The sequence below is a fragment of the Gobius niger genome (genome assembly GCF_951799975.1).
Source record: "Gobius niger genome assembly, chromosome: 18".
NCBI lineage: Eukaryota > Metazoa > Chordata > Actinopteri > Gobiiformes > Gobiidae > Gobius > Gobius niger.
Window position 1 is genome coordinate 11,538,930 of NC_136869.1, and position 25,938 is coordinate 11,564,867.

General features: G+C 40.5%; 3 protein-coding genes across 4 annotated transcripts in view; 2 read left to right on the forward strand and 1 right to left on the reverse strand.

Annotated features, from left to right (window-relative positions):
* nrros (negative regulator of reactive oxygen species) overlaps positions 1-25,938 on the reverse strand; it is a 326,601-nt gene that overhangs the window by 297,651 nt on the left and 3,012 nt on the right. The window contains exon 3 of one of the 2 annotated variants that reach the window (XR_013793850.1): positions 23,460-25,461. Coding sequence is in view for 1 of the 2 variants with exons in the window: in XM_079576021.1 (XP_079432147.1) it covers positions 23,536-25,461 (1,926 nt within the window). In the remaining variant the exon portion in view is untranslated. Of the gene's footprint in view, positions 1-23,155; positions 25,462-25,938 lie in introns of those variants that run through there. The other variant, XM_079576021.1, reaches the window with a different exon arrangement.
* Positions 3,815-11,126, forward strand: LOC306978034 (crystallin J1B-like). Its single transcript, XM_079576491.1, has 10 exons — positions 3,815-3,821; positions 4,111-4,294; positions 6,111-6,290; positions 6,608-6,706; positions 8,196-8,288; positions 8,363-8,519; positions 8,581-8,696; positions 9,542-9,619; positions 9,912-10,051; positions 10,793-11,126. Exons 2-10 carry the CDS (start codon positions 4,210-4,212, stop codon positions 10,895-10,897), a joined length of 1,053 nt encoding a protein of 350 aa, XP_079432617.1. The 5' UTR covers positions 3,815-3,821; positions 4,111-4,209; the 3' UTR covers positions 10,898-11,126.
* sh3glb1a (SH3-domain GRB2-like endophilin B1a) lies at positions 12,755-20,274 on the forward strand. Its single transcript, XM_079576515.1, has 9 exons — positions 12,755-12,910; positions 13,340-13,481; positions 13,925-14,053; positions 14,751-14,884; positions 16,016-16,108; positions 17,803-17,892; positions 18,059-18,159; positions 18,313-18,544; positions 19,429-20,274. The coding sequence occupies exons 1-9, from the start codon at positions 12,848-12,850 to the stop codon at positions 19,534-19,536; spliced, it is 1,092 nt and encodes a 363-aa protein (XP_079432641.1). The 5' UTR covers positions 12,755-12,847; the 3' UTR covers positions 19,537-20,274.

Here is a 25,938-nt window from a genome sequence, read left to right on the forward strand (position 1 = left end):
GCAGAGGACATTGTGTTGCCTTGTGAACTATGCTGGAGACTGGATTTGACAGCTTGCATAGCGGGCATGTCAGGCGAGGTGAGGAGTGGACACATGCCTGCAAATCTCCGCCGTCTAAAGTTTCAGCTTCCTGTCCCGTACAGTGGAAGGACAGCCCCGTCGCCCCAGAGTTATCAGATTAATGCAGGACATGCAAGGGGGACGCAAACAGCCGTACCTGGACGTTACTGTGGTGAAACGTTTATTGAAGAAATTAGGACAGCTTGCTGGATTCCTTTTGCTTCCTCACTGCAGAAAACTATTTTTGAGAAGCGCGTGAATGGCCAATTTGGATGTTTTTGTGTCATTTCTCATCTGGAGGGAAACCAGAATGAGGGAATAATGGGTATACGAGTAAGAGTCCAAGAAAACAGCGTGATAATGTTGGGGCACATATGGCAAATGTGGACCGAGTGCCAGGATTTTTTCATTACTGTCATAGTGGATGAATACATGGTTTAGCAACAAAACATAATAGAAAAGGAATTACAAATAGTAAAACGTAAAAAAAGAGAAATAATTGACAAAAAAACCCATAACGTAATCTAAAGCAACAATGTAATCTTTGGGGCCAGCTGTGCCATTGGTGAGGGAGTGGCCAGTGAGTTGATAATTTAACAGGACATTGTTTACTGCACTATGAATACTTCTGGACGGTTACATGACAAGCAATTTCCTAATTATTTCCCTTTTTTTCCCAATTGAGAAATTCATCATTGAGGAAAATTATACTGTTTTACCTTTTTTGTGTGTATTTTTTTGGTATAATTCAGGCTGTAGTCTCAATACTGGAGCAAGTAGTAATCAATTAGTCTGCAGTTATATATTTTTTTATGGTTAATTGATTAAACCACTGAAGGACATGATGGAGTAAACTTAAAGTGAATGTTTGTAGTAGGCTAAGAACTTACAAATAAACACAAGCACAAGTTTCGGTGAACAGGCCATTTCTTATTTGAAAGCTAAGAACCTCCACAGTTTTAGCGACTGGAGACTGACTGCACTGGCCCTAATTGAGACTTTATCTTTCCAAACTAGTTTAAACTATAAGATCTGGCAACAATAAGAGTGGAGTTTATTATGCTTTTTGAGAGACGGACAGATGATATTTATGAAATTTACATTGAAACACTAACATATTCTAGCTATAAAAAAATAAAGTCATTTTTTATTAAAATACACAATTTTAATGTAATAGTCAACTATTTCAATAACTGAGTAGTTACGTCTTATTTTGACACAATTTGCTGAAAAAACCCACATATTTTTCAGCCCTTTACAGACATAACATGTTGCAGAGAATGAATAGCTTTTTCTACCTGTTTTTTCTCCTCATTCAAACCTAAGCCTCTTGCAATATACTGTTGACGTATGGCTGTCCAATTCAGTGCCTATAGGCCTATAGGCCTCTACATTGTCCGCCACTGCCTTACTGCACCGGTTGTAATTTCGAGGGCTTTTGTGTCACTCGATCTGGCGACAGTGGCCGATCTATTTGTGCAGCTCTGTTATCCCCTCTCTGAAGGGCAGGCTATCTTGTTAGATGGATTTTCCACAGTATAGCCATTGCTTCATTGCGATCAACTATACATAGACTCTACTCTTGATTATCTGGTGAAACATATACAGCAACTATGGATTGAATGCTTCCAGCAAGGGGATTTGATAATGTACTTGCATGCTGTAAATTATCACGGCAGTGACAACCCCCTTTATAACCCATAGTGACATAATCGTAGCTCTTTTGTCTATTGTTCTTTAACTGTTATTGATTGAGCGACCCCAGACATCTCTCTTTTGGAGCTTTAAGAGGGGAGCAGAGAAATCAATAATAGAGAAACCCATGCAAGATGAGACAAAGGAGACACACCATGCACAACTGACATTTTTGAGCTTTTAACCACGTTTTGCATTTTTTCCCTCATCAAAAACACACACATTCCCACAACTTAGTTTGGTCCTTTTTCTTCTTCTGCTACAACGGTTTGACCCATCATCAACCCATTCTGCGCTCCAAGCTTGTTATTTGCGGTGCCATGATTCGCTAGCATGCCGTTTGGTGAAAGTGAAAGCTTGTTTTCAGAGTTCTACGACGTGTCATCCACCAAATTGCTTGTGGGTGCTCCAGGCCAATTCGAAACCGGCCGAGACTTTCACTCCTTACTGTCTTTTCTTTACAGTAATAAGTATACATGATTTAAAATCAAAGCAAATAGATATCAATATGAAGAACCCAGAATCATGTTTTAAAGAATCACATTACACGTAGGGCCACTTTATGGATTCCCTCTTTTATTTGAGATGAAAACTGCAGAGCATCATCTGGGAAGTAGCACAGCTCACAGAGGCAATGGACTGGAAGCGTGACCAATGGGAGTGATGGAGAGTGTCCCAGTAAGATAAAACATAGTCATTATGAATGGCTATCACAAAAATACAGCTGTGGCAATTTGCCTTATGGCGCTGCACGATAAATGACGTGATATTAAATCTTCTGAGAAAGTATTGCAGGAACACGTGTTAACAAAATTAGTAACTCCATACACTGCATAATAAAGGAGAACAGTCCATAAGGATATACGAGAAGAAGCGTGTCCTTCTGGTTTGTTTGTGTTTGGGGATTCCATAATAATAAACTAATGTAAATTTTAACCTCTTAACCCCCAAGCACATTTTGTTCAGTTTGGCTTTACCCAAATCTAAAATCTTAAGATAGCAACAAAAATGAAAAGAAAGTGAGGATGAAAGCGCAACAAAAAGCATAAAAAACATGACCAAAAATGCCACAAAAGGAGCAATAAAAACGCAACAAAAAGTGCAAAAAAAGTGATTAAAAAATGACCAAAAACGATAGAAAAATGACAAAAAAAACGATTAAAAAATGACCAAAATAGCGATTAAAAAATGACAAGCAAGCAATAGAAGTGCAGCAAAAAAGTGACAAAAAAGTGGTAATAAATGCGATATAAAATGACAAAAAAACAATCTAAAAAAGGATACAAAAAATAGATTAAAAAATGCCAAAAAAGCGATAAAAAAATGACAAAAAAGCAATAAAAGTCCAGCAAAAAGTGACAAAAATGCAACAAAAGGAGCAATAAGAACACAACAAAAAAGTGACAAAAAAAATCAATAAAAGCGCAGCAAAAAAGTGACAAAAATTAGGTGGAAAAAGAACATGAAAAAAACAGCAACAATGCAAATATTCGATCAGTTTTGTAGGTCTTAGCTTTCAAATTATTTGTTACACTGGCTCCTGTCCAGAAGCTTTTCGATTTTGGTAAAGCCGAACTTGAGGAAATGCTTAGGCGGGGGTTAAGAGGTTAAAATACCAACTACTGTATTATTTTAAAGTACAGTAGGTTGTCTATAAAATGATCCAAAGTAGATTTTAAAAACATCTATGCCGCTACGTGTTCTCAACAGTGTCATAAAAAGTGCGATGTGATTTGCCATGAATGCAAACATAATGTAAATATATACACTGGAATTGGTGAATCCGCACAGCATGAAATTCTAATGCTAATGAGACCAGGCTTATGCTTGTCCATGCATTGGATACAGTAATGCTCAAACCAACAGGCTGTTACAGGAACTATACAGTAGAAATGAATATAAAGCACAGAATTACATTAGAAATACATTTATTCATCAAAGAACAGGATTAAGTGTCAACATGGTGTGCTTATCAGTGACCAGGCTAATCGTCACGGCCCCCCCCCCTCTTTTAAACCCCTGTACTGGGACAGACCGTGGGAGATGGTCTAATGCTCCAGTCTACGGTAAGACACTGTAACGTATCTCTGTCTACTATATGTTTACAGGTTTGACTCTGTCCTAAAAAGCAGCATTTGTGTTTTAAGAATATGTGGGATCTTATATTGAGGAGGGTATTACGTTAATTGTATCCTATTGTGATTTTGACTGAAATTGTGTTGAATGCCTTACTTAATTTCTTCATAGTCTTTAGTTACTCAAAAAGCGTTAATAATGACCATTTCCTCATGTGTATATTTTACATCTGAAAAATGAAAACTCCTTCTGACATAGTATTTTAGTGATAGTTTCCAGCACAGAGCGGTATTTCCACTGCAGGCCCCGACCAGCAGACTTTTAAAAGGTCCTGCTTCAGTGTGGACTAAACCCTCTGTATTTCATCTGGACCTGTTTATGTTCCTGGGGCCGAGGCAGATGGCGACTGTGGCGGAGCGAGCCGTTGGGGCCATTATCGGGGCAGCTGTGGCAGATGCAGCAGGTAAGATAAAACACTTCACATAATAACACAACTTGGATGTGTTATGTGACGGCTTTTCATACCAAATCATGTTCGGACGCTCAATTTCTCTGTGTGTCAACAGAGAAGAAGTCTGTGTAAATTAACCTAATACTGTGAAAAGCTCAGGCATCCATTTATAATCACTGTGAGTTCAGAGTAACAACATTTATGATCATAACATTGAAATTAAACTAGGCCCCTGTGATGTTATTATTCAGTATCTGTTTAATTTATGTTTTTATGCTGTGGTGAGAATTTTGATTTACCATTGCTTTCCAAATATATAACCGTTTGGACAAACATTAACGGAATGATATCTCAGTTTTATATGCAGTTAACAAGATTAAAGTGTGCATATTAAGTTAAACATGTAAATATATACACTCACTTACATACAAAACAGCTATATATGAATTATAACTATAATACATATTGATAATTGCTTACATTTGTCCTTTGTAAGCTCAACAAGCTTCACTCACTCCACACTTGGTGGTGGTAAGCTATACTTTTGTAGTCGTAGCTGGACTAGAAATGAGGCTACAAATCTGTGCCATTTGCATACCCTACATTCACACAGGCAAGGTGGATTAAGTGCCTTGCCCAAGGACACAACAGCAGTCTGCATCAGGGGAAACACAGGATTCCAACCGCGGATCATCTGGTAGTAAGATGCAAAAAATGTACCATACAGTGGGAAGAAAAAGTAAGTACACGTTAGGAATATCTCACATTTCTGCCTATATTGGTCATAAAATGTGACCTGATCATCAAAATCATAAGAATGAGTAAACAGTGTCTGTTTAAACTAATACAACCCAAACATTTACATTTTATCATATTTTTATTGGCCATAACATGAACTGCAGCAGTTTTGTAAAGAGGAATGGTCCAAGATTCATCCTGATCATTGTGAGAGTCAACGACAGGAAAGCAGATATTGCTGCAAAAGAAGGATCGGCCGGCGATTTAATACAGGGGTTTACTTACTTATTCCACGCTGTTGTGAATGACTCGGGTTTTTCTGCTAAATATATGCAAATCTTGAGAATTCATTTTTCCAGCAAGTTGTCCAGGCCCTGAGGCAACAAAACAGCCCCACAGCATGATTCTCCCTGCAGTTCAGTGAGATTCAGGCGGTGTACTTACTTTTTCCTGCCTGTCCTGTGAATGTTTACATGTTATGGCCAATAAACACATGATAAAATGTAAATGTTTGGGTGATATTAGTTTAAGCAGACACTGTTTAATCGTTCCTGTGATTTTAATGAATATCAGATGACATTTAGTGACCAATTTAGGCAGAAATTCTAAACTGTGTACTTACTTTTTCTTCCCACTATTTGGTGCAACTTTGAGCAGTGTTCCCAATACCTGCCAGTCATTAACAAACGACTTTATATTGTTGTGTATGATAACTGTTATATCTTTGAGCCTTTCTCTGTTAATTTATGCCAGTTATTTGTCAATTCCGTGTGCGTCTTTACCTATTTATTACTAATGATCTTCTATCTATCTATCTGCTGCCACACATGACCATTATCTTGAAACAGGCAACATCTGGACGTGCTGATAAAATGCCTGGGCGGTTCTGTCATTTGCATGGGCCCGCAGAGCTCAGGGTTATGTGTTGTATTACATGATGCATACAAAACACATTGCCACCTCTTACCATGCACTTTTTATGACGCTTTGAACATAAAATAACCCCCGCCATCTCTTCTTTTCCCTAGCTACAACTGTTATACCCACATTATTGCCATTCGTGTATGTGTTTTTTGTTATGCTCCTTCAGCTCAGCCCATGCACTGGATCTACAGCCCGGACAGGCTCAAAGAAGTGCTGTCTGACCTTGAGCCGAGTCCGGAGTTCAGGCCCGAGTCGGCAAACCCTTTTTACAAGAGAAGCACTGGAGAACAGACCTGCTACGGAGACCAAGCCTATGTTCTGCTGGACTCTCTCAGCCGCTGTGGAGGTACAAACAAGTGTCTCTATAATGCCTCTAAACTAGATTCAAAGTGCAATCTAAAATGACTGGAAGTAAAAAGATACTAGTCTACTGGGCACAACAATTATTTTCAAATCACCCAGAGGTTCTCAAACCTTTCAGACCACAACTTCCTAAACTCAGTTCCCTCTAATTAATTTTATTGCTGCTTGTAATAAAGCAAAGCTATGTCGTTGTTTCTTTTTACAATTTGCAAAGATAACTATGAACTATCAACCGATGGTAGATGAAGTAATCTCGTCAAACATTCAAATACCTACACATACGTCCTTGTTTTTGTGCAGATGTTGATGTGGCAGACCTGACCAAGTGCTACTACAAGTTCTTTGGTCCTGGGACAGTTTACGATCTGCCCCTGAACGATCCTTACAAGGAGAAAGGAGGTACTACCTGTTTTTTTTTTTTTAAAGGGAACACTGTTATGTAACAAAACAACAAGCCAATACTGTTGTCCACCTGCACAAACCATTAGCTCCTGAAAGAAAGACGGCACTGTTTTTCCGGTCGGCGCGCGCCTCTGGGGAAATCCCTCTGCAAGAATTATTCCATCCAGTCTGACTTCCCCATTTGTTTTACTGGTGTGTTTTTATGGTGACAGTTACATAGCAAATGTACTAGGATGGTGATTCATTTTAACTGCAGAGAGCATCCCAGTGGACTGCAGACTGATGACCTGCTGCCACCCTGACACTGTTGTCAGGTGGAGATTATTGTGTTGAATGAAAACCACAGAGAAAGAGGTTGTTTCTATATTCGTACTGTCATCAAAAGACTTTCAGTGGGTCAGAGGTCAAAAATGACACATGAAATTGTCGGTAATTGTCAGTCTTTTTATCAACATATCTAATTCATAACAATAAAACCTATATGCAACTGTAATTTGTTATTTAGTGAATAGAAAGCAATATGTTCAAATAAATGACACAGCATCAGACTTGGGTGACATCAACTGGGGGCTCCCCAAGGCTCGATACTTGGGCCATTATTGTTCATATTATACATGAATGACTTTATGAAAGCAACGGATAAACTGTGGAGTATTTTATTTGCCGATGATACCACGATATTTTACTCCTGGAAAGATATACAGGAGATAACAGAAGAAGTAAACGAAGAACTCAAAAAAATAAAACATTGGCTCTCAACAAACTTTACAATATTCAATGACAAAAGAAAAACAGTTGATGTATCAGTAAAAAAGTAATGTATGGACATTGAAAGGGTTCAAGAAACAACATTTTTAGGAGTTGTCATTGATGAGGAACTGAAATGGTAGACGCATATAAAATACACAAGAGGAAAAATAGCAAAATCCATTGCGGTGTTTCATAAAGTCAAATTTTCTCTAAATCACAGACGTCTTAAAAAAACCCGGTTCAATTCTGAAGCAATGGAACGAACTGTCACAGTGACAGGAGTTTGTTTATGGAATAAACTTCAGAAAGAAGTGAAAGAGTCAGGAACACTCCTGGAGTTTGAGAAGCACATAAAAGTTACAATGTTAAAGAAGTATGAAATCTATACTTGGACATGATTAATGTGAGATATTTGAGTTGAACAAGCATGAATACGATCGATGGTTTCTTTTTTGACCATTTATTAACATTCATGAACACAACAGATCTGTATTTACATATTGTAAATAACTGAATATAAAATACAAAAACATCTGTAAACACTATAACTGTACATATATATATATTTTTTTTAAAGACAACATGAAAAGTTTGAAGTAACACAAGGGGCTGTACTGTATTACTGTATTGGCTTAGCGGTTTTCTTGTGATTGTAAGATGTCTCGTTTGAATTAAATAAATAAATAAAATGAAATGAAATGAAAATGAAAACTTCATATATTCCTCAATCTCATAGGTCCCAAAACCATCCTTCCCATAAACGGCCCATGGAGGAACGGCAGTCTGAAGGCGTTTATGAGAAATGTGGATGCTGGCAAAGAGGAGACAGGTCCGCGCCAAGCACTAAACATAAATAAAAAGGTTTTAATGGCTTTTGTGCACTGACGTTTGGTTGACTGAAAGGTTCTGAGACGGACTGCCAAATGGACGGCGTGACTAAACTTGCACCGCTGGTGGCCATGTTCGCGGGACGTCCCGAGATGTTGTACAAAGTGGAGGCAGCAGTGAGGGTCACCCAGGACAACGACACCTGCGTGGCTGTGACTCTGGCTGCGGCGAGGTAAGATAGAAGTCAATGATCGCTAATCACACGGCGGTGAAATCATGTGTGTCTTTGGAAGGATTTTGGAGCACTTTATCTTGAACGGCCCCGATCCAAATGTCCTGGATGTTGTGGTGAATCAACTCAAAGACCCTGAAAGGCAGAATCCACAAGACCTGGAAAATGCTGTGATTGGTAAGACTTTCTACATTTTTAAACTTCATGAGATCTCGCTCAAAAAAGGAAAATCCACAGATCTTTAACCTGATCATTTTCTGTTCGTGATTGGATGCCCATTACTTTGGTAACCATTCTTTGTGCCAGATTTTGTTTCATGCAGATAGACCGTGTAATTACAGAGCTATTGTAGAAGTAAACCAGATTAAGACACCAGCTTTTGGACATTATCATAGAAATCTACTGCACCACTTTAACCCACAATGGTCCACAATGGTCCAAAACATGCTTTGACTCTAAATGATCCATTGAGAACATGTGAGATTGTGATCAGTGTGTGCAATTCATCAACCCGCGACTGCATATCCAATGTACTCAACCCAAAATTGATGGATTTTGCCAGTAACCCACAGTCCCTGACACGAATAAGCACAAGGCTGAATAGCAGGATATTTTTTCTGTTGAAGAACTGAAAGAAAAATAACTGTGCTTAAAATTCTCTCTACACCGACACAACCTTGTACTGTGTCATTTCTGAAGGCAAAAACCCCATTTTGTGTGAACCTGAAATTGCTGCCTGTAGCCCGCGTTTCCCTATTTACTCTTGGAGAATGTATTTGATCCGAGACGTGTTTGAATAATGCAGGTAGTCTTTTATTATGCTCTTTATCCTGCTCTCAATTCATCTCCAAAACAAGCAGCGTACTTATGCACGGAGCGCTCCAGTGAAAGCAAATGCTTATGTAGAGGAGCATGAAGTATAGGAGGAAATAAACAATGAAATGTACCTGTTGCTTTGCTAAATACTCACGCTAATCTACCCACCTTTGATCGAATATCCGTTTTCTATCTGTTTGTCGAAGCTCAACTGCGCCAGGTGAAGGGCGGCCTCTCCAAAACGTCCCAGGAGCTGATTCCTGCGGTCTACACAAACACATGAGGTACAGTGGGACAGCAGGGAGCAGGTGGATCCAGGCCTGTGGACTTGGCAGAGTTCTGTCTTCAGGCTTTCATCTCCTGCTATTTCCCTTGGCGGCCTTTCACTGGCCTTTTTGTCTCGTGTGCTGCTGCTTAACGGGAAAGCAATACAGCAACTGAGCAAGACCATCAAGACAAGGCTACCTGCCGATTAGCCTCCGAGTACTTCCTGTTCCATTCTGTTCCACATTGTGTCCTTTATTTAAATGCAACAGTGCCCTAGTATTGTTACTCACGCTACGTTGTGTGTTGCAGGTCTGCCCGGTGCACTCCAGGGCGCGCTCCATGGGGTCCTGACTCAGACGCAGCTGGATGAGGCTGTGAGGGACACCATGCGCCGTGGGGGGTGCACCGCGAGCCGCTCCTCTTTCATCGGAGCCTGCTTTGGGGCTCAGGTAAAAGCATTGTTTACGACTGCTGCAGGCTCTAAATCACTGTGGGTGTGCAACCGAAGTGCACGAGGAAATGGGGAGTAGGAAAGGGGGGCTGTTCACTCTGTTTTTTTCTCAAAACAGAGTGGAATCCTATTTTGCTCCTCTTGTAGTTGGTTATATTGTGCTCTCAAATATATGTGGAAATATATGTGGAAAACAAGAGTCCGCTTCCTGGTGTCTGCGACTGTGTTATGAGCGACCACGAACCCGGAAGTAGCACTGATGTTAAAAACAATTACAGAGGCTAATACTGTAGCCAGTGCCAGCATCGGTCAGGATATTTGAAATGTGTTTGGAAAGTTAGTGATAAGTTTAGACCGACCATAGAACAAACTTGGGTACAGGACTTTTAATGGGCTTGAGGAGTTAAGACTATCTTTTCTGCTGGACATCTTTTCACTACACATTTGTACAGAAAAGCAAAAGTGAAAGATAGAACTGAGGAGTCATTTTTATTCTTTGATTATTTTTGTTTTTCTTCACTACATCAGCTTCATTACTGCCTCTTGTTCAACCTCTTAATGGGGAAATGGATGCAGTTGCCATAGAAACGAAAGGCTGAGCTTGACATTGACCTTCAGCAAGAGTTTATAGTCTTGTTAAATAACTAATATAAACATTAAAATGTCCAATGTGAGGGTTTTATTTCCCCCAGATAGTTAAATATCCAGAATAAGCCATTGTCATTCCTGTGTGTTTCAGACTGGTCTTGAGGGAATCCCGGAGTCGTGGAAGAAGCGGACTTTCAGATACCCCGAGCTGTTGGAGTTGGCACAAAATGTGGTCGCAAAATATCAACAGGCCTAGCTCATAAGATAAGATAATCCTTTATTAATCTCACAGTGGAGAAATTCACTAATATCGCGTATATCAGCGGTATTAACAAGTTTTGGTTTCTCAAGACACAGGATACTTTGATCGAGGAGTCCATGACAGTTTTGTTCCAAAGTGTTGCACTGAATGAAACTTGAACCTATTTTCTCCTAGTCACCGTACTAAGTGTTTGGGAAAACAAGCATATGAAATAAAGACTATGTAACACCAATATGTCTGTTTTATTCTTCTGCATGTATTTTAAGTGGACAGCTGTGGTATCCTCATTCCAGGGAAAATGTTTGACCCTGATGAGAGAATAATTGTGCGAAGAAATGGTTTTGTCTTTCAAATCCCCCCGAGCCGCCTCTGCAATATCAAAGTGAAAGAACAGAAGTGCAAGATTTACTACTGGAACAACACGAGACTGCAACCTCCTCCAGCCTCTGAGGAGCTGTCCCGCCTTCTTCAAAAGTGCTGACTCCCGAATTTATGTGTGCAAAGCTACAACGCCCCAACAATGCAAAAGGGTGGCCAGGAATGAAGCTCTGCCAGAGTCTTGATATTTGACATAGTGCTGAAACTCGCTACTTACTGTAAATCTTCAGTCGTAATAGATGCACAGTACGGAGACTGAAATGAAGACGGAGAAGCAAATCTACAAAAGTGTGTGACTTTAAAAAGAGGGACAAGTATATATATCTAGACCTGATAGATCACAAATTATTGAAGACACAGGAGCTGTCCCAAGTGTCATTGCAGGCTAAATAGAGTCATGTAGAATGAATGTCACCTACTTCAACTTCAATCAGGTAAAGTCTATTCAGACATACTCTACCCTCTGTATGTACCATCTCTGGACATTTACCTGTGAATGACAAGAGCTGGTCAGGAGTATAGTTCATGACTGACTTTGACAAAATGGAGCACTTTAAGCATAACTATGGTATGACATACCCAACATACATGAACAAATGAATCCCATTCAACCCCATGGTATCAATTAACAAGCTAAGCTTGGGTCAGACAGCGCCTCTAACAGGAAGTCATCTCATCTCTGTGCCCTGTGGTCCGGACTTCCTCTGCACAGCGGGTAGCAGCAGCCTCTGCCGGTAAAATTCCATCCAGACATGACCTGAACTAACCATTTGTCTGCTAAAGAGATAGAGGGCTACAGTGTGTTAGGCTATAGTAGAAAGGAAATTATAAGGCAATTGTTTTTTGTTTTGTTTTCCTTTTGCTTCTGAGGAAATAATTTGTTGTGATTAGACCTTTTGTTATGTTTTATTTATTCTATTCTTTTGTTTTAGTCACTTACAATATAAGTAAGTGGAAATGGCAAATAATAATAAACTTAAACTATAGCAAGGCCTACATCTGAGAATAGAGCATTTGTTTAAAGTAGGACTTTAGTCACAAGGCATTGAGATATATTAGCCAGATATTATCCTCTTGATACATTTCATGCCCCTTACAAACAAGGCATTTGTTTCATATCATATCATCTTGTATAATTCAATTACACGTCTAATAACCCCACATGACACGAATGCAACAAACTACAACAAAGACCACAAAGTGTCAAGAGGACTAATACAGTATTAACAACTTCGGCTTAAGCACCTCTGAGTTTTTAGTTTTAGTATATCATCTATTCTCTCGGAGGTCAGAAATATTAATATAATGTATTATTTTTTCACACTGTATAACGTTGATTCATTTTGTTTTGTATTTGGTTTATCCGAGTTTGTCAGGAGCATTGAATCATCTTGCCGTTGACACACTCTTTGGCAGACTCAACAGCTGGGTGGAACTACGGGCAAAAAAAAAAAAAGAAAAGAAAAAAAGAAAAGTTGCTTCAATGACATTTTCTTTTGGGATGGAAGATTAAAGCCTGACACAGGGGGACTTCAGTGTAAAAATATTTATTAACTTGTTTGTGCCATGGATTTTAACGTGAAGAGGTTAGCTGCGGACGCCGGTACCTTCCTGAGCCGAGCGGTACAAGTGAGTTTCCGTGTTATTTTTTGTGGAAGTTGATGCTAACCAACGTAGCCAGTTAGCTTTTTAGCATAGCCCGCGGAGCATTAGGTCTAAGTTTGGTCGGCCACATTACTCTTTTAAGGCTTGGCAATCCTTTATGGGCAATGACATGACTTGTAAAATATACAAAAAGCGTGCACAAACTGATTTAAAGAAAACACGTATTTATGCTTATGATAATGCGCCTGAATAAGTAGAACGTAGGCCTCAACGATTATTAAATCTCTATGTACTATCAAAGATAACATGCAAATAGCTTAAATATGCTAAGTGTTTATAAGGAAAAAGCATGAGGGCTCTTGCCACATCCGGTTCAATTACTTCTCAATAGATTGTGGGTGTGTAGTTATAGAGCAGTGGAAATTGTGCCTCAATCTATTTTTTATGTTTCAGTTTACAGAGGAAAAACTTGGCCAGGCCGAGAAGACAGAGTTGGATGCTCACTTGGAGAACCTTCTGATCCGTGCAGAAAACACCAAACAATGGACAGAAAAGATCATGAAACAGACAGAGGTGTTATTGCAACCCAATCCAAGTACGTTCACGTTCATTCTTTTTTTATTCAAAAGTGAAACAAAAAGAAATAATACATCTCACCCGTTTTGAAATACATGGATGACTAATGTAGCATACATTTCGACATAGTTACAGGTTTGTGAACTCAGCTGGTGCATCCTTCACACATCACACCATGATGCCATATTTCCCTAAGACAACCACAAGAGATAACAAACTGAACAGGCCATCTGCTGTTAAAGGACTTTATTGCACCCGTTACAAAACCACGAGGTCTGAAATGGCATCACAGAGTACAGTTGATACTCATTCATGTCTTGTTTTTAATTGACATTTGGGAGTCATGTAATGCTTCCAATGTTGTGTAATGCGGACCGTCTTCACCGCCCCCCCGCCCTTCCCGTCCTATTTCCCCCCCTAACTGTAGTCTTATGACTTTCTAATGAAATCTTCTTGTGGCAGATCTGCGACTTGAGGAATTTGTGTATGAGAAGCTGGAGAAAAAGGCCCCCACCAGGATGAACAACCACGAGCTGCTGGGCCAGTCCATGATTGAATCGGGAAATGAGTTTGGTCCCGGGACGGCGTACGGTGAGAAAGATGTGAAGCTGCACAACAAAAGAGGAACTGGAAAATAAGGCTATAATTTAAGACCGTTCTAATTACAGCTTTTGTGTTTTGGTGCGATTACACGGAAGCGCTCCCCTCAGTATTTGTGAACCAATTTTCTCACATGCGTTATTTGACCGTTACTCACAGGAGAGATGTCACTGTGTCAGATTATAGAGTCACCGTTATTATTGTGAGATGAACATATCATATAGGGATGATACAACTGAGGTATTACAGCAGTTTCACTTTTGACATTAAATACTAAAACATGCTTACCCATGTTCATAATTCTGAACAAAGTTTTAGCTCAAGATCTAGAGGTGTGTCCCCAGGTGCTGCACGGACCGCCCACTGACACATATAATAAATATAATTAAAACAAATTCCACAACTGCCTGAACTGCCCTTGACATTTTATTGTTGCTTAGTTGTAGGTTGATTAGCTTGAACGTCCTAATTAAACATAGTATAGGAAGTATAACAAAAAAAATCATGCTTGTGTCATTTATAACTTCAACCATTGTGAAAACAGGGCATGTTTTTTCAAAGCCATAACCTCTCGCTGATAAACAAACGTACAAAATCCATGGTTTTATTGATTTTTTCCCCTCCAGAAAATATTAACAAATGCTGTCCACTGTATCATGACTGACTAATTTGTTTTGTGCCGCTGCAGGAAACGCTCTGATAAAATGTGGCGAGACGGAAAAACAAATCGGGGGAGCAGAGCGGGAGCTAATTCAGTGTTCTGCCATCAACTTCCTCACACCTTTCAGGAACTTTCTGGAGGGAGACTTCAAAACCATCCTGGTGAGTGATCCTGCCAGGTATATATCGTTTTAAACACTTACTGATCATTGTCTCGCACTTTATATTGTTTCTATATTGATCTAAAATGAGTTAGACACGAGCACTGCCTCTAAGCCCCTCCCCCCCTCACCCCCCCATCAAAACTCCATGTCCGTGAATTTATCGTGTTGTAAGGTCATCTGTGCTAGTGTCAGAGTGGGATGCAGCATGTTGTTATATTGTAGTTAAGCTTTGGTAAGGGCTGGCACAGTAATTACTATATCAACTTATCGTTCAATAAATAACAGATAAACGATACATTTTTGTGCCCGATATTTATCGTCTGTACATTTATTTGCATTTCCCCCCCAATTTTTGTAAATCTTTGATTTCTAACTGAAGCAATCGAGTTACAATATATTTCATGTTTATTGCAGCTTGTGTGGTATTTGATTCTGAACTTTTAGAAAGAAAGGTTTACTGTCATTTTATCTAGTATCTAGTCTCGTTAGAATCAATAATATCGTTTATCGCAATACTTTCCTACCTCAATAGATGGAACTTCAAAATGTGTTATCGTGAAAGGCTTAAGCTTTGGTGGATGTTTCTGTCTGTTGTTGCTCAGCCAATGAAGGATAAGTTGCGCTTTGGATCAGGTGATAAGGAAAGCAGTTCTTGGTTGGTTTTGTAGGGCCACAGGAGGAGCTTGGAGTAAAATGGGGGTGCATGATGTCGCAGTATGTTTTTGATGAGGGAGCAACATTGTAACATGGTAAAAAAGACGATTTTGTTTAATATCCCCGTTTAGTTTGAACTCAAAATAACCAAAATATCTAAGTGAATAAGTCCAACACGGCTGGATTGTGTACTGTACTACTAATTGCGGTAAAACAATGACGCCTCCCACACATTTGAGCTCATGGCCCTGTTTCAGTTTCGCTCTGTGGATGTATTTGAAACTCGTTATCAGCTGTGACCAGAGCTCTTCCTGCCTCTTTGTCACAGCCAGAGCTTTTCTCTGTAACAATGTCTTCTTGCATAAAGCACACCCACATAATGTACATACACTGGGAATGCAAATGAGCGCGAAAGCATTCTGTGAGATAATCTTTCTTAATGTTTTGAGTCAATATTTTTGCGTTATGTTTCCAGAAAGAGAGAAAGTTGCTTCAAGTGAAACGCCTGGATCTGGACGCGGCAAAAACAAGGCTAAAAAAAGCCCGGATGACGGACGCTCGGGCCGCCGTAAGTGCTTACAATTTGACTGAAGGGTTTTTGAAGAGTTGTTCCTCAATGTAACCCTTCTTCACCATGATTGACACAAGTTGAGCCTCTGTTACGGCGTGTGTCACATGAACACAGTGGGTAGTCTCTGCTTCCTCTTTCTTTCTTCCCCGTTTCTCAAATAAGCCTTGTTTTCTCACTTATGGTTTGTCGTATTTGCCGTTTTCGCTTCTAAATATATTTTGCCAGACCTACGTGTTTTAGTCGTGTGACTCTCCATATTTGAGGTGTAACTTGAGCATTGAATGTGGTCTCATAAAACTCGGTGTTGCCTGGAAATTCTGGGACTCTGAGACCTCGGCCCAGTAAATCACAGCTCTGTTTTTATTAATTATATTTCTCCTTCTAAAAAAAAGTTTGCATTACTTTGTTAAATCTTTTTCAACCCACTTCCTTTTCCACAGCATCTGTAAGATAGATTTAAAGTCTTACTGTTGTTTGAAAATGACTTTTAATATGTTGTGAGAGCCATTGCCAGAGCTCTCAGTAAAGTAAGTGGGCATATCACATCACAGCTGCAGTATTTTGCTAAATTAGAAGCATTTGAGTTTAATTTTCCGCAAATGCCGAAAGAAAACCCCCGGCTGAGATCTGGTGAGCTTAATCACTCCCACTCGAGTCAAAACTATTATTCTATTCATTCCCTTTGGCATGTTAAGAGCTCTGTTATTATAGCGACTTGTCAACACATGGGGTTTTGTGGTGGCTTTGGACAATTGAATCCTGCAAAAACATATCAAGTCACAGTAACTTAAGCTATTCAGGGGGGAAATGTCACCTATGCACATGTGGTTTGCTCTATTTGACTGTGAGCTGGACTTTTATCGGCCACAAGGAATTGTAGCATAAAACTTGGATGATGTTTTTGAGCCACATTGTGCTGGCGGTCTGCTCGTGCGGCAGCTGTAGCTCTAACCGCTGTGTCACTGTTTTTTAAAAACCCAAAGCTGCAGATGTGAGCGCAGGAAGTGACAGAGGTGAGTGGAATGTGGTGGCCATCTTGGATTTTTAAACACATACACACACAGAGAGTCACACAAACACTGCCCATTCAAAGCCCCTGGAAGCAGCACTGTCAGCAGCTGCTCTGTCTGTGTCTGAGCCTTAACGCGCCGAGACCTGCTACAACTGTAAATGTTTGGTTCATGTTTAGGCGATTGTCATTCAGCTGCCCATTGCAGGACAGTGAAACATTGTTCTTCCAGTCTAAATCCATGACACTTGATTTATTTGCATTGCATTGGTTTTAAACTCTTGGGAGGAGTTAGATCTGCCATACCCCTCTATTGTCCAGGCATGAGGCGAAAACCCAGGGTCTCTGAGTCACTTAGGTATTTTTTGCATGACCAAGGAGACCTGAGGAGATCATTTTATTATGGTGACAGATCAGACCTTGTCTCCTTGGCTAACATTCTGACCTCACTGTCATCAGCTTAGTGGTTTTAAGGAGGAACAACCAAAATGACCTAATCCACAAGGCTTCTTCGTAATCTTCTGCTTCAATGGAAAACTTACACAAACGGTTTGCTTTTGCTCCCTTGCACTTTTTAAATGTTTAGTTTTCCTTTGGTCTGGTCCCCCCCACACTGTTCCATTTGCTGCGCCATATAATGTTACATTGTTAGCACTAGTCCAATAATATTTTTTGTCTTTAGGCCGAGCAGGAGCTGAGGATGACACAGAGTGAGTTTGACCGACAGGCGGAGATCACCAGACTGTTGCTCGAAGGTGTCAGCAGCACTCACGTAGGTTTCCTGTACCCTCAATACAAAGCTAAGATTATTTTATGCTCACTTCTAAAAGTCTTATACATTTATTAGCTTTGCTGTTTGTGCTTTGTTTTATTTACCTTAACCTTAAATGACTACGATCCGTTCTGTCCTGAAAGGTCATACTTGTTTGTATTTTCAGGCACATCACCTGCGCTGCCTAAACGACTTTGTTGAAGCCCAGACCACATACTACGCACAGTGTTATCAGTACATGGTGGATCTCCAAAAACAGCTGGGCAGGTCAGTCTTAATTATACTTTTCCAACTCGTATGATTTTATTATTCTATTTGCTTGTTGTTTTTGCATTTTCTTTTATGGAGTTACTGTGTTTTTCTTAGATCCCTTTCAGTTATTCATCAGCAATAAACACGTTTCTCTCCTTTTTGTTTTAGTTTCCCGTCTTCTTTCTCCAACAACAACCAGTCATCGGTGTCCGGTGGGGCGAGCAGTATCTCGGTGCCGACGATCCCGGTGTCGGCGTCTCTGCCGAACCCGAGCCACGGAAACTCGGCCACTTCAGGCGGGTTCCACGAACTGCGCATCTCCAACGGCAGCCGCAAAGCCAGAGTCCTGTACGACTATGACGCGGCCAGCAGCAGTGAGCTGTCTCTACTGGCTGATGAGGTGAGACTGGGCCCATACAGAGATTATTGTCTATGTCAGTGATTTCAAAAGTGGGGTGTGGGGCCCCCCGGTGGTTCTTAGAGGAACTCAAGGGGGCCTCCAGAGGTTCTCCACTCACATAAAATAAATTGAGTTTGAAATGAACATGGGCTCTTGTGTTGGGATCTCTTAATCTATACAGTGTAAGGGGGCCACAACACTCTCGACTTTGGGAATGGCTGCTGTGTGTCTAATCTTTTAATTGTATGTTTTGCAAATCTGGTACATCTTTCTTGGGTGTAAAGCTGAAATTCTTCACTTGTACCATTTGTGTACAGTAGTGTCCATTGATGGAAACTTGCACCCCTCCCATTCTTGGAAACGTATTAACTAGCGATTACAAGTCTGCGGTGGAGAGTGAAGCGGCATTGCCTCATGTTTAGGGGCTTTTTCCAGACCCACATTATCGTGAGTCAGCTGTTCGAACGCTGCTGTAGGGTGCTGAGCGAATCAATTTCACAACTTATTCTAAACCAAGCCAGTGCTGAATGTGTACAACTCGAGGCACATGGAAAAATGTGCACGTTAATGGAAAAATGTGGAAATGCAAGATCAGACTAGACACTGAAAGCTCACAGCAAAACAGTAAGATATGTTGACATGGATTTTGAAGCTTACTACAGTTCTCTATAATTACTACTTGAATTGTATCACTCCCAACATGCTGAAGTGATTTTGTTCCTGATGTCATCATATTTGTCCCATAACAGAGCTCTACGGTCCCATCCCCCTTTTAAAACCTGCTCCATTCATTTCCCCCCCATCGCTTTGGAAAGTGTTTGTATGTGCCCTGTGAATGACCCTGAGTTTGACCTTGCTCTGTTTCCTCGCCTCTTGTGCTGCAGGTGATCACCGTGAGCAGCGTCCCGGGCATGGACTCGGACTGGCTCATGGGGGAGAGGGGCAGTCAGAGAGGAAAGGTCCCCATCACTTACCTGGAGCTTCTCAACTGACCCCCACCGCCCCCCCACCAGCTGCGAGCTCTCGTATTTATGACTCTGCACCTCCCCCAGACATTTCCTCGCAACTCCTCAAGGGTGCGCTCTTTCAACTTTTTCTCTGGACTGAATACAACTATAAGAAAATGGAATGAACAGCGCCCTCTAATGATTTCAAATGTAATGTGCCTTTATATCGGATCCCATACATTGTGCCTGATCATCTCCCACACTCTTACTTTAAACAAGCGTTTGTTTACAATGTTTCTCTCAGATGGCTGTGGCCGTGGCTTTTTATACGAGTAGTTTTGCTTCACTGCTTCTTGAACATTACAGCAGTGAGTGCATTGTTAAATACACTTCTGTGTGAAGTGGAGCATGAGCTTGATTTCGGTCTTATTTTATAATTGATATTTGTATTTCTTGGTGCTGTAGTGGCAGTTATGACTTTTATATATTATCATGTGCCTTGGCCTCCATGAACAATCCAAGCACAGTATTTCAATGCACATTAAATTCAATTAGAAAGTGCCTACAGCGGTTTTGCCTCAAACCTCCTATTTACAACAACTCGTTTTGAATATATCTATGCTACGTCTTAAGTTATTGACTACTGGAACGCAGACATTTCTTTGACAAAGTCCGGTGATGCAGTTTCTACTTCTTCTTACTTGTATGTTTTGTATTACTAACCCTATCCCAATATTTCAACATGCTACAAAAGATAAATAAAACATTGTAAAATATGTGCATAAAATAAAAACGTTTGCCAATCTTTGATTTTGTCTGACATCGCTTGTCTTGTAATTCGCATGTGTCCCCAGCAGGTGGCACCAGAGTTCACATAATGTAGCTCGTTTTCTGAAATGTTTTACTCATTCACCATCTGCCAACGTCTCCTCCTTAACAGATGATGTTTCTCTACCAAAGCTGTTTCACTCTTTGTCGACTTAGAGCTACGGAGGCAATGGGGAAAACAAACTACATAACAGCTGTAGACGTGCAAAAACTGTCTAAGGTTCAAATATAGTTCAGAATTTTTGATTTTACATTTTCAGCCATCCATTTTCTTCCGCTTTATCCAGGGTTGGGTTTTAACCATAAGGAAAATAAGAAGAGCACTTCTCTTATGAAACTTTAAAGAACCAGTGAAGCACACGCCGCCATCTCACAGCCTTCTAAGTACGAATATGAGTCCTGTTCTGTGCCTACTGACAGAAATACAACTTCATCCACAAGGTTGTCAGGGAGCTGAACTCTACCCTTCCCTCCCTATTGTGTACTTATACATGAATGTGGTATCCTGCACAGTTTTAGTGTTCACACTTAAAGGTCAGACAAACATTGGATGAACACTACCACACAGTGTCCATTTGCTTTTCACACTGATCTTCACGCTTGGCTTTTTTTTTTTGCATCTGCTTTTTATCACCATGAAGAGAAACCTTTACATAACAGAGGCTTGAGAAAAGGCACTTCCTCTTTCAGTTGTCCTTTGGTTTTTCTCAGATGCCGCTTAAAATGGCAAAGTAATAGGCTAATAAAAAGCCGCAATGTTTTTGACACAAACTTCATTCTGCTTAACCATAAGTGCAGTATTTAAATAATCAAAAATGTTTACAAAATGGCATATTAAAAAGGTATGTTATCAAGTGAACTTTTTGGTACCACATTTTTACATCAAGTTGTAAATACCTATAGAGTGAAGCAGGGCACTATAGCAGCACATCTTTACTTTAACAGTGACGAGCTTCCGCTAAACTTTACAGGTTTTTTTAAGCCGCAGTTGTGTAATTAGTGGTGGGTGGTGTAATAGATGTTATCCACTAACTCGGAGCAAATGACCACAGTTGAACCACTTTGTAAGGTCATGTCAGTAAACATAACCTATTGCAATTTCCACAGGACTTATAGGATTATTTTTTTTTTAACATGCGGTTTCATTTTCTTATTACATTTCAGTGTTTGACCTTTAATCTATTTTATTACGAGAAATCTGTATGCGTCATGAATGAGCAACAACCATAAAATTCCTCTTTTTCACCGAACCTAGGAAGGCCAAAATTAACTTTCACAATGTGTTTTGCGTGATAAGCTTTCCATCTGCTTCATCAGCAAAAACCACCAAACCATAATGACTTTATTAACTAGTACCCAAGCCTTTTGATCAAACCCGGGACTGCCTATTCATTTACAGGACAATCTCTTACTGAACAGGGACTTGGCCAGATGTACCAGGACTGAACAAAGCTCTAATCCAAATTGATCTAAACCAGTCCAAAAAAAAAGATACTCCATAGCGAGCACTGGGTTTGAAAATGGCTCTACATGAACTAGTGGAAGTGGAGCTAGTATTACAAACCACTCTATGAGAATCCAATTAACTGTAATGACTGAAACTAGCTTTACTGTCACCTAGCCTAAGCACTTCTTCGATGCTTTGGTTTGTCGCGTTACATCCCCACCACTGTGACCCGTGAGCAACACCACAGCGGTATTTTGGTTACTTTTTGGTTAGGCCTCTGGTAGCGCCGCTGCAGAGTGTTCGAGCTCACACGCTGAGAATCGTATGGAGAAAAACTGAACTGATAGTGTCTCTTTATCTTGCCACATACAGTGCGCTAACATCAGGAATAAAACAAAACCACACGTAGCTTCGTAGTGTCGGGCAGAATCGCTTCACATCTTTTCTTGATGATTTCAGCACTTCAGTTGCCTTCACTACACACGATGTCGCGCTTGGGACATTGTAGAGGTCATTTCATTCATGGTTTATTAAGTTTAAGATAGGTGTTTTATTTATGGTACCTGAAGGCTAACAGACTTGTAAAACTTACTCAGTGAAAACATTGCTCACTGGTGTGTTGCACTTATTTACCGTGCCTCTAGTTCATGCTCCATCTGTTGCCAACTGTGCGAACAGATACTATTAACATTCACATTCATGTTTTACATAAATACACATACTTTGAAGCTGTATAAGTAAACAAAAGTACCCTACACAAAAAGCATGTGTAATGCACAATATAGGACATCATTTACCGAGTTAAATCCACTTGTACTTGAATGTATAAAGATTCATAGTTGATTTGTTGTTGGGAAGGAAACCGCAGGCCCCTCCTCTTTAAGATTCTGAACTGGGCAGTTGCTGCACATCTGAGCAAAACAGGAAATTTCATGTTTCCTTTGCTGCTTATAGCTACAGCTTGCATCACATCACTTCTGCATATGTTCACACACGTTTGGCCACACGCAACTTCACACACAGTGACCCTCCAATGCAAAGGCACCACATTTTTGCATTTAAGCTTCACAACAGTAATATGGGTTTGGACCAGCAGCTCAGTGCAGCACAGAAGTTTCACAGATCGATGCGTCTCAAACTATGGTTCATATCTTCTGGAGGTACTTGAGCTGCATTTCCAGACATAGTTCACAGAGCTCCCCCAGATGCCACCCTGATCACACCCAGAACATAAAACGTCATCAGAACTTAATAGTCAATGGCTTCATTTTATTAGTGTTTTACTCCACCCTGGGTGCTCATTCACAGCTATGTATTTGCACACAGTTTGCACAGTGGGACAGTGGTTGGCGCCGGGTCCCAGTCCAGGTAGGGCTGAGTGTGGAGTTTTCTTATTCCGTGACCGTGTAGGTTTAACTTATATGTCCCTTTGGGGCCTGACCCCCCTGAAAACACAATTCTGTATCTGAATTTACTATTACTAGTTTTATTACTGTTGTCTTGTATGCTTTTATGAATGCTCTCTGTTTGTTACTGGGTTCTTAAACTTTGTTTTTTGGGGATAAATAAACCATTATATACAAATTGTCTTGCCCCAAGAACATTGACATTGGGCTCATAACCCAGTGTAACTGGGTGTAAAGATATAAATACATTTCTGAGTGATTTAGAACCAATGGGGTCAACCTGTCACTCATTTATAACTTTGTACATATAGTATCATTAAACAACAAACATGAAAAGCACAGTGTTGTCTGGTTTATAAAGTATCAATAAGATGTAGATTTTAAACATTTCTTTTTGATTGACCTTTCTAGCAATTTTGGCTTCAAAGTGAGTAAAACAATGATTGAAATACCCAATGATGACACACAAACGGGTACAATCAACAAAATATACCACAACATAGACTCTCCCTCGACTGAGCAAAACAGTGGGTCTAAGCTTTCCACAAAACGCTTCATGTGGAATAGATAAACACATTCAATGTCTGATTTTTCCACAATGTACATCGTCTTTTGCGTTTCGAATGTCCTGAACCACTCCGTCTGGCAGCAGTTGAACGGATTTCCTGTGAGGTACACCATATTCAGACTAGTGGCCAGGGCATCAGCCAGGTCGGAGGGAATGGTGGATATCTGGTTGTCTCTCAAATCCAGACTTTTCAGGCTAAGCTGCGAAAGCGAATGTGGGATTCTGGACAGAGAGTTGTTCGATATGTTCAAAAACTTCAACATTTTAAACTGTGAAAAGTCCAAATTTTGGATCTGCGTGTTTCCCAGACCCAGATGTTGTAAAGTTCTCCATAGCATTTGTATTGAATTCTGTATGTTTATCCCTGGATTTGCAGACAACTCTAAGTGCGTGAGAGTCATTCCTGAAAATGCAGAATTTGGCATGATTTTGATGTTGCAACCTTTAAGAAAGAGCTTTTTCAAGGACGGAACATCTTTCCAAACTACACAACGCGAAAAATGGTTTGCGGGCTCAGAGAGGCAAACGTCTATGTTGTTAAAACTCAGATCCACGGACGCAAGGCTTGACAGCGACGCAAATAATCTCGCGGGGAGCATTTCGAGATGATTCTGGCTCAGATTGAAGTACGTCAGATTGCTAAGTGCGATCAAAGAGTCTTCGTCTGCCTCTACCTGGGTCAGTCGATTCTTGCTGACGCCAAGTTCGTACAGGCTTCCAGAAAAGCGCTCCGAAGTGAAATTTAAGATCTCCAGACAGTTGAGACACATTTTGAGTCTCGACAAAAGGGGCATTTTCTGGACAAATCCTTGCGGGAGGTAACTCACTCTGTTTGCCCTCAAATCTAGAATTCGCAAAGAAGACAGGTCCCCGTGAAGGTCTTCCACCCAGAGTTGAGCGCTCACGTTTGTACTCTGGTTTTTCAGATTATAAAACTCAACAGTAGTGGACAAATTTGCCAAGTGTTCGTAAAAGCTTAATCGGTTATAGGAAAGGTACAGATTTTGCAAACGGCTACGGCTTGGTAAAAAGGGAAAAAATAATAGATTGTTATGAGAAAGATCCAAGGTTTCGAGCTGGAAAGTTTCATTGACATCTTGCCTGGATATGAACCAATCGATGAAGTTGTAGCTGGCGTTTAACACGACCAGCTGTGTCATGTGGAAGTTGGTCAGGCAGGGCAGATAGTTGAAGGCCAGGTTCAGCCTTTGGAGCTTGGGGTTGCTGTGGAAAGCGTTGTCGATCTCAAATAACACATTTCTTTGCAAGTCCAGTTCCTTGAGTTGGTAAAGATTGCTCAATATGTCCTCGTCCAATCGTTGCAGGAGGTTTCCGGACAGGTTCAAATACTCCACAGATGTGAGGTTTTGAAGCAGGATGGCGGCCATTTCCTCATCCAGCTTATTCTCAGAGAGATCTAGAGCTTTGAGACTCGGTAATGTCTTTAATGCCATGCTACTTTCTTGATATCCAACGTGAAGATTATTGTTTGCAAAGTTTAGACTGGCCAGCAAGTGGGATTCCTGAAAGGCTATTGGTTCTATTTTCTCTAAGTTGTTGCAGGCTACGCTAAGTGTCTTGAGTGAGGGATAGGCGATCAGAGAGTCGTCCGTTAGTGTCGTGATGTGGTTGTAGTTGAGTTGGAGCTCTTCAATGGTGTGGGACAAGTCGACAGGGACAGAGGAGAGGTGACGATGGTTGCACTCAGCTGAATTCTGCATCTGAAAAGACAAAAGTATAATGAGTTTTTATTAAAACACTTATTTAGAAAACTACAATTATAGAAAAGCAGTTTTTCTTGACCTGAACACACTAAAGGGTCATTTATCAAGACTGGTGCTAATAGCGAGAGCAAGTTGGACATCAGCACAGTTGTGCCAATAAGTTTACACACCCTTGTGGACTTTTTGGCCATTTCGCATAGACCTTTTTTTTTCACTCATGGTCAGCGATGTTGTGAAGCCATTTATTGTGTCAAATCACCATAACAAAATAAAATACAAAAATGACTCTATTGAAAAGTTTACACAGCCCAGTTCCTAATACCGTGAATTGCCCCTTTAGCATCAATGACAGCTCCAGAACCTTGACTTTATTACTGCTGGAGCCAGTGGCATCCGCGAACCACCTCCATACATGGTGCACTTTTCATCATAGGCCTTGTTGACAACAACTTTGACATCTGTGGGGAGAGCGCC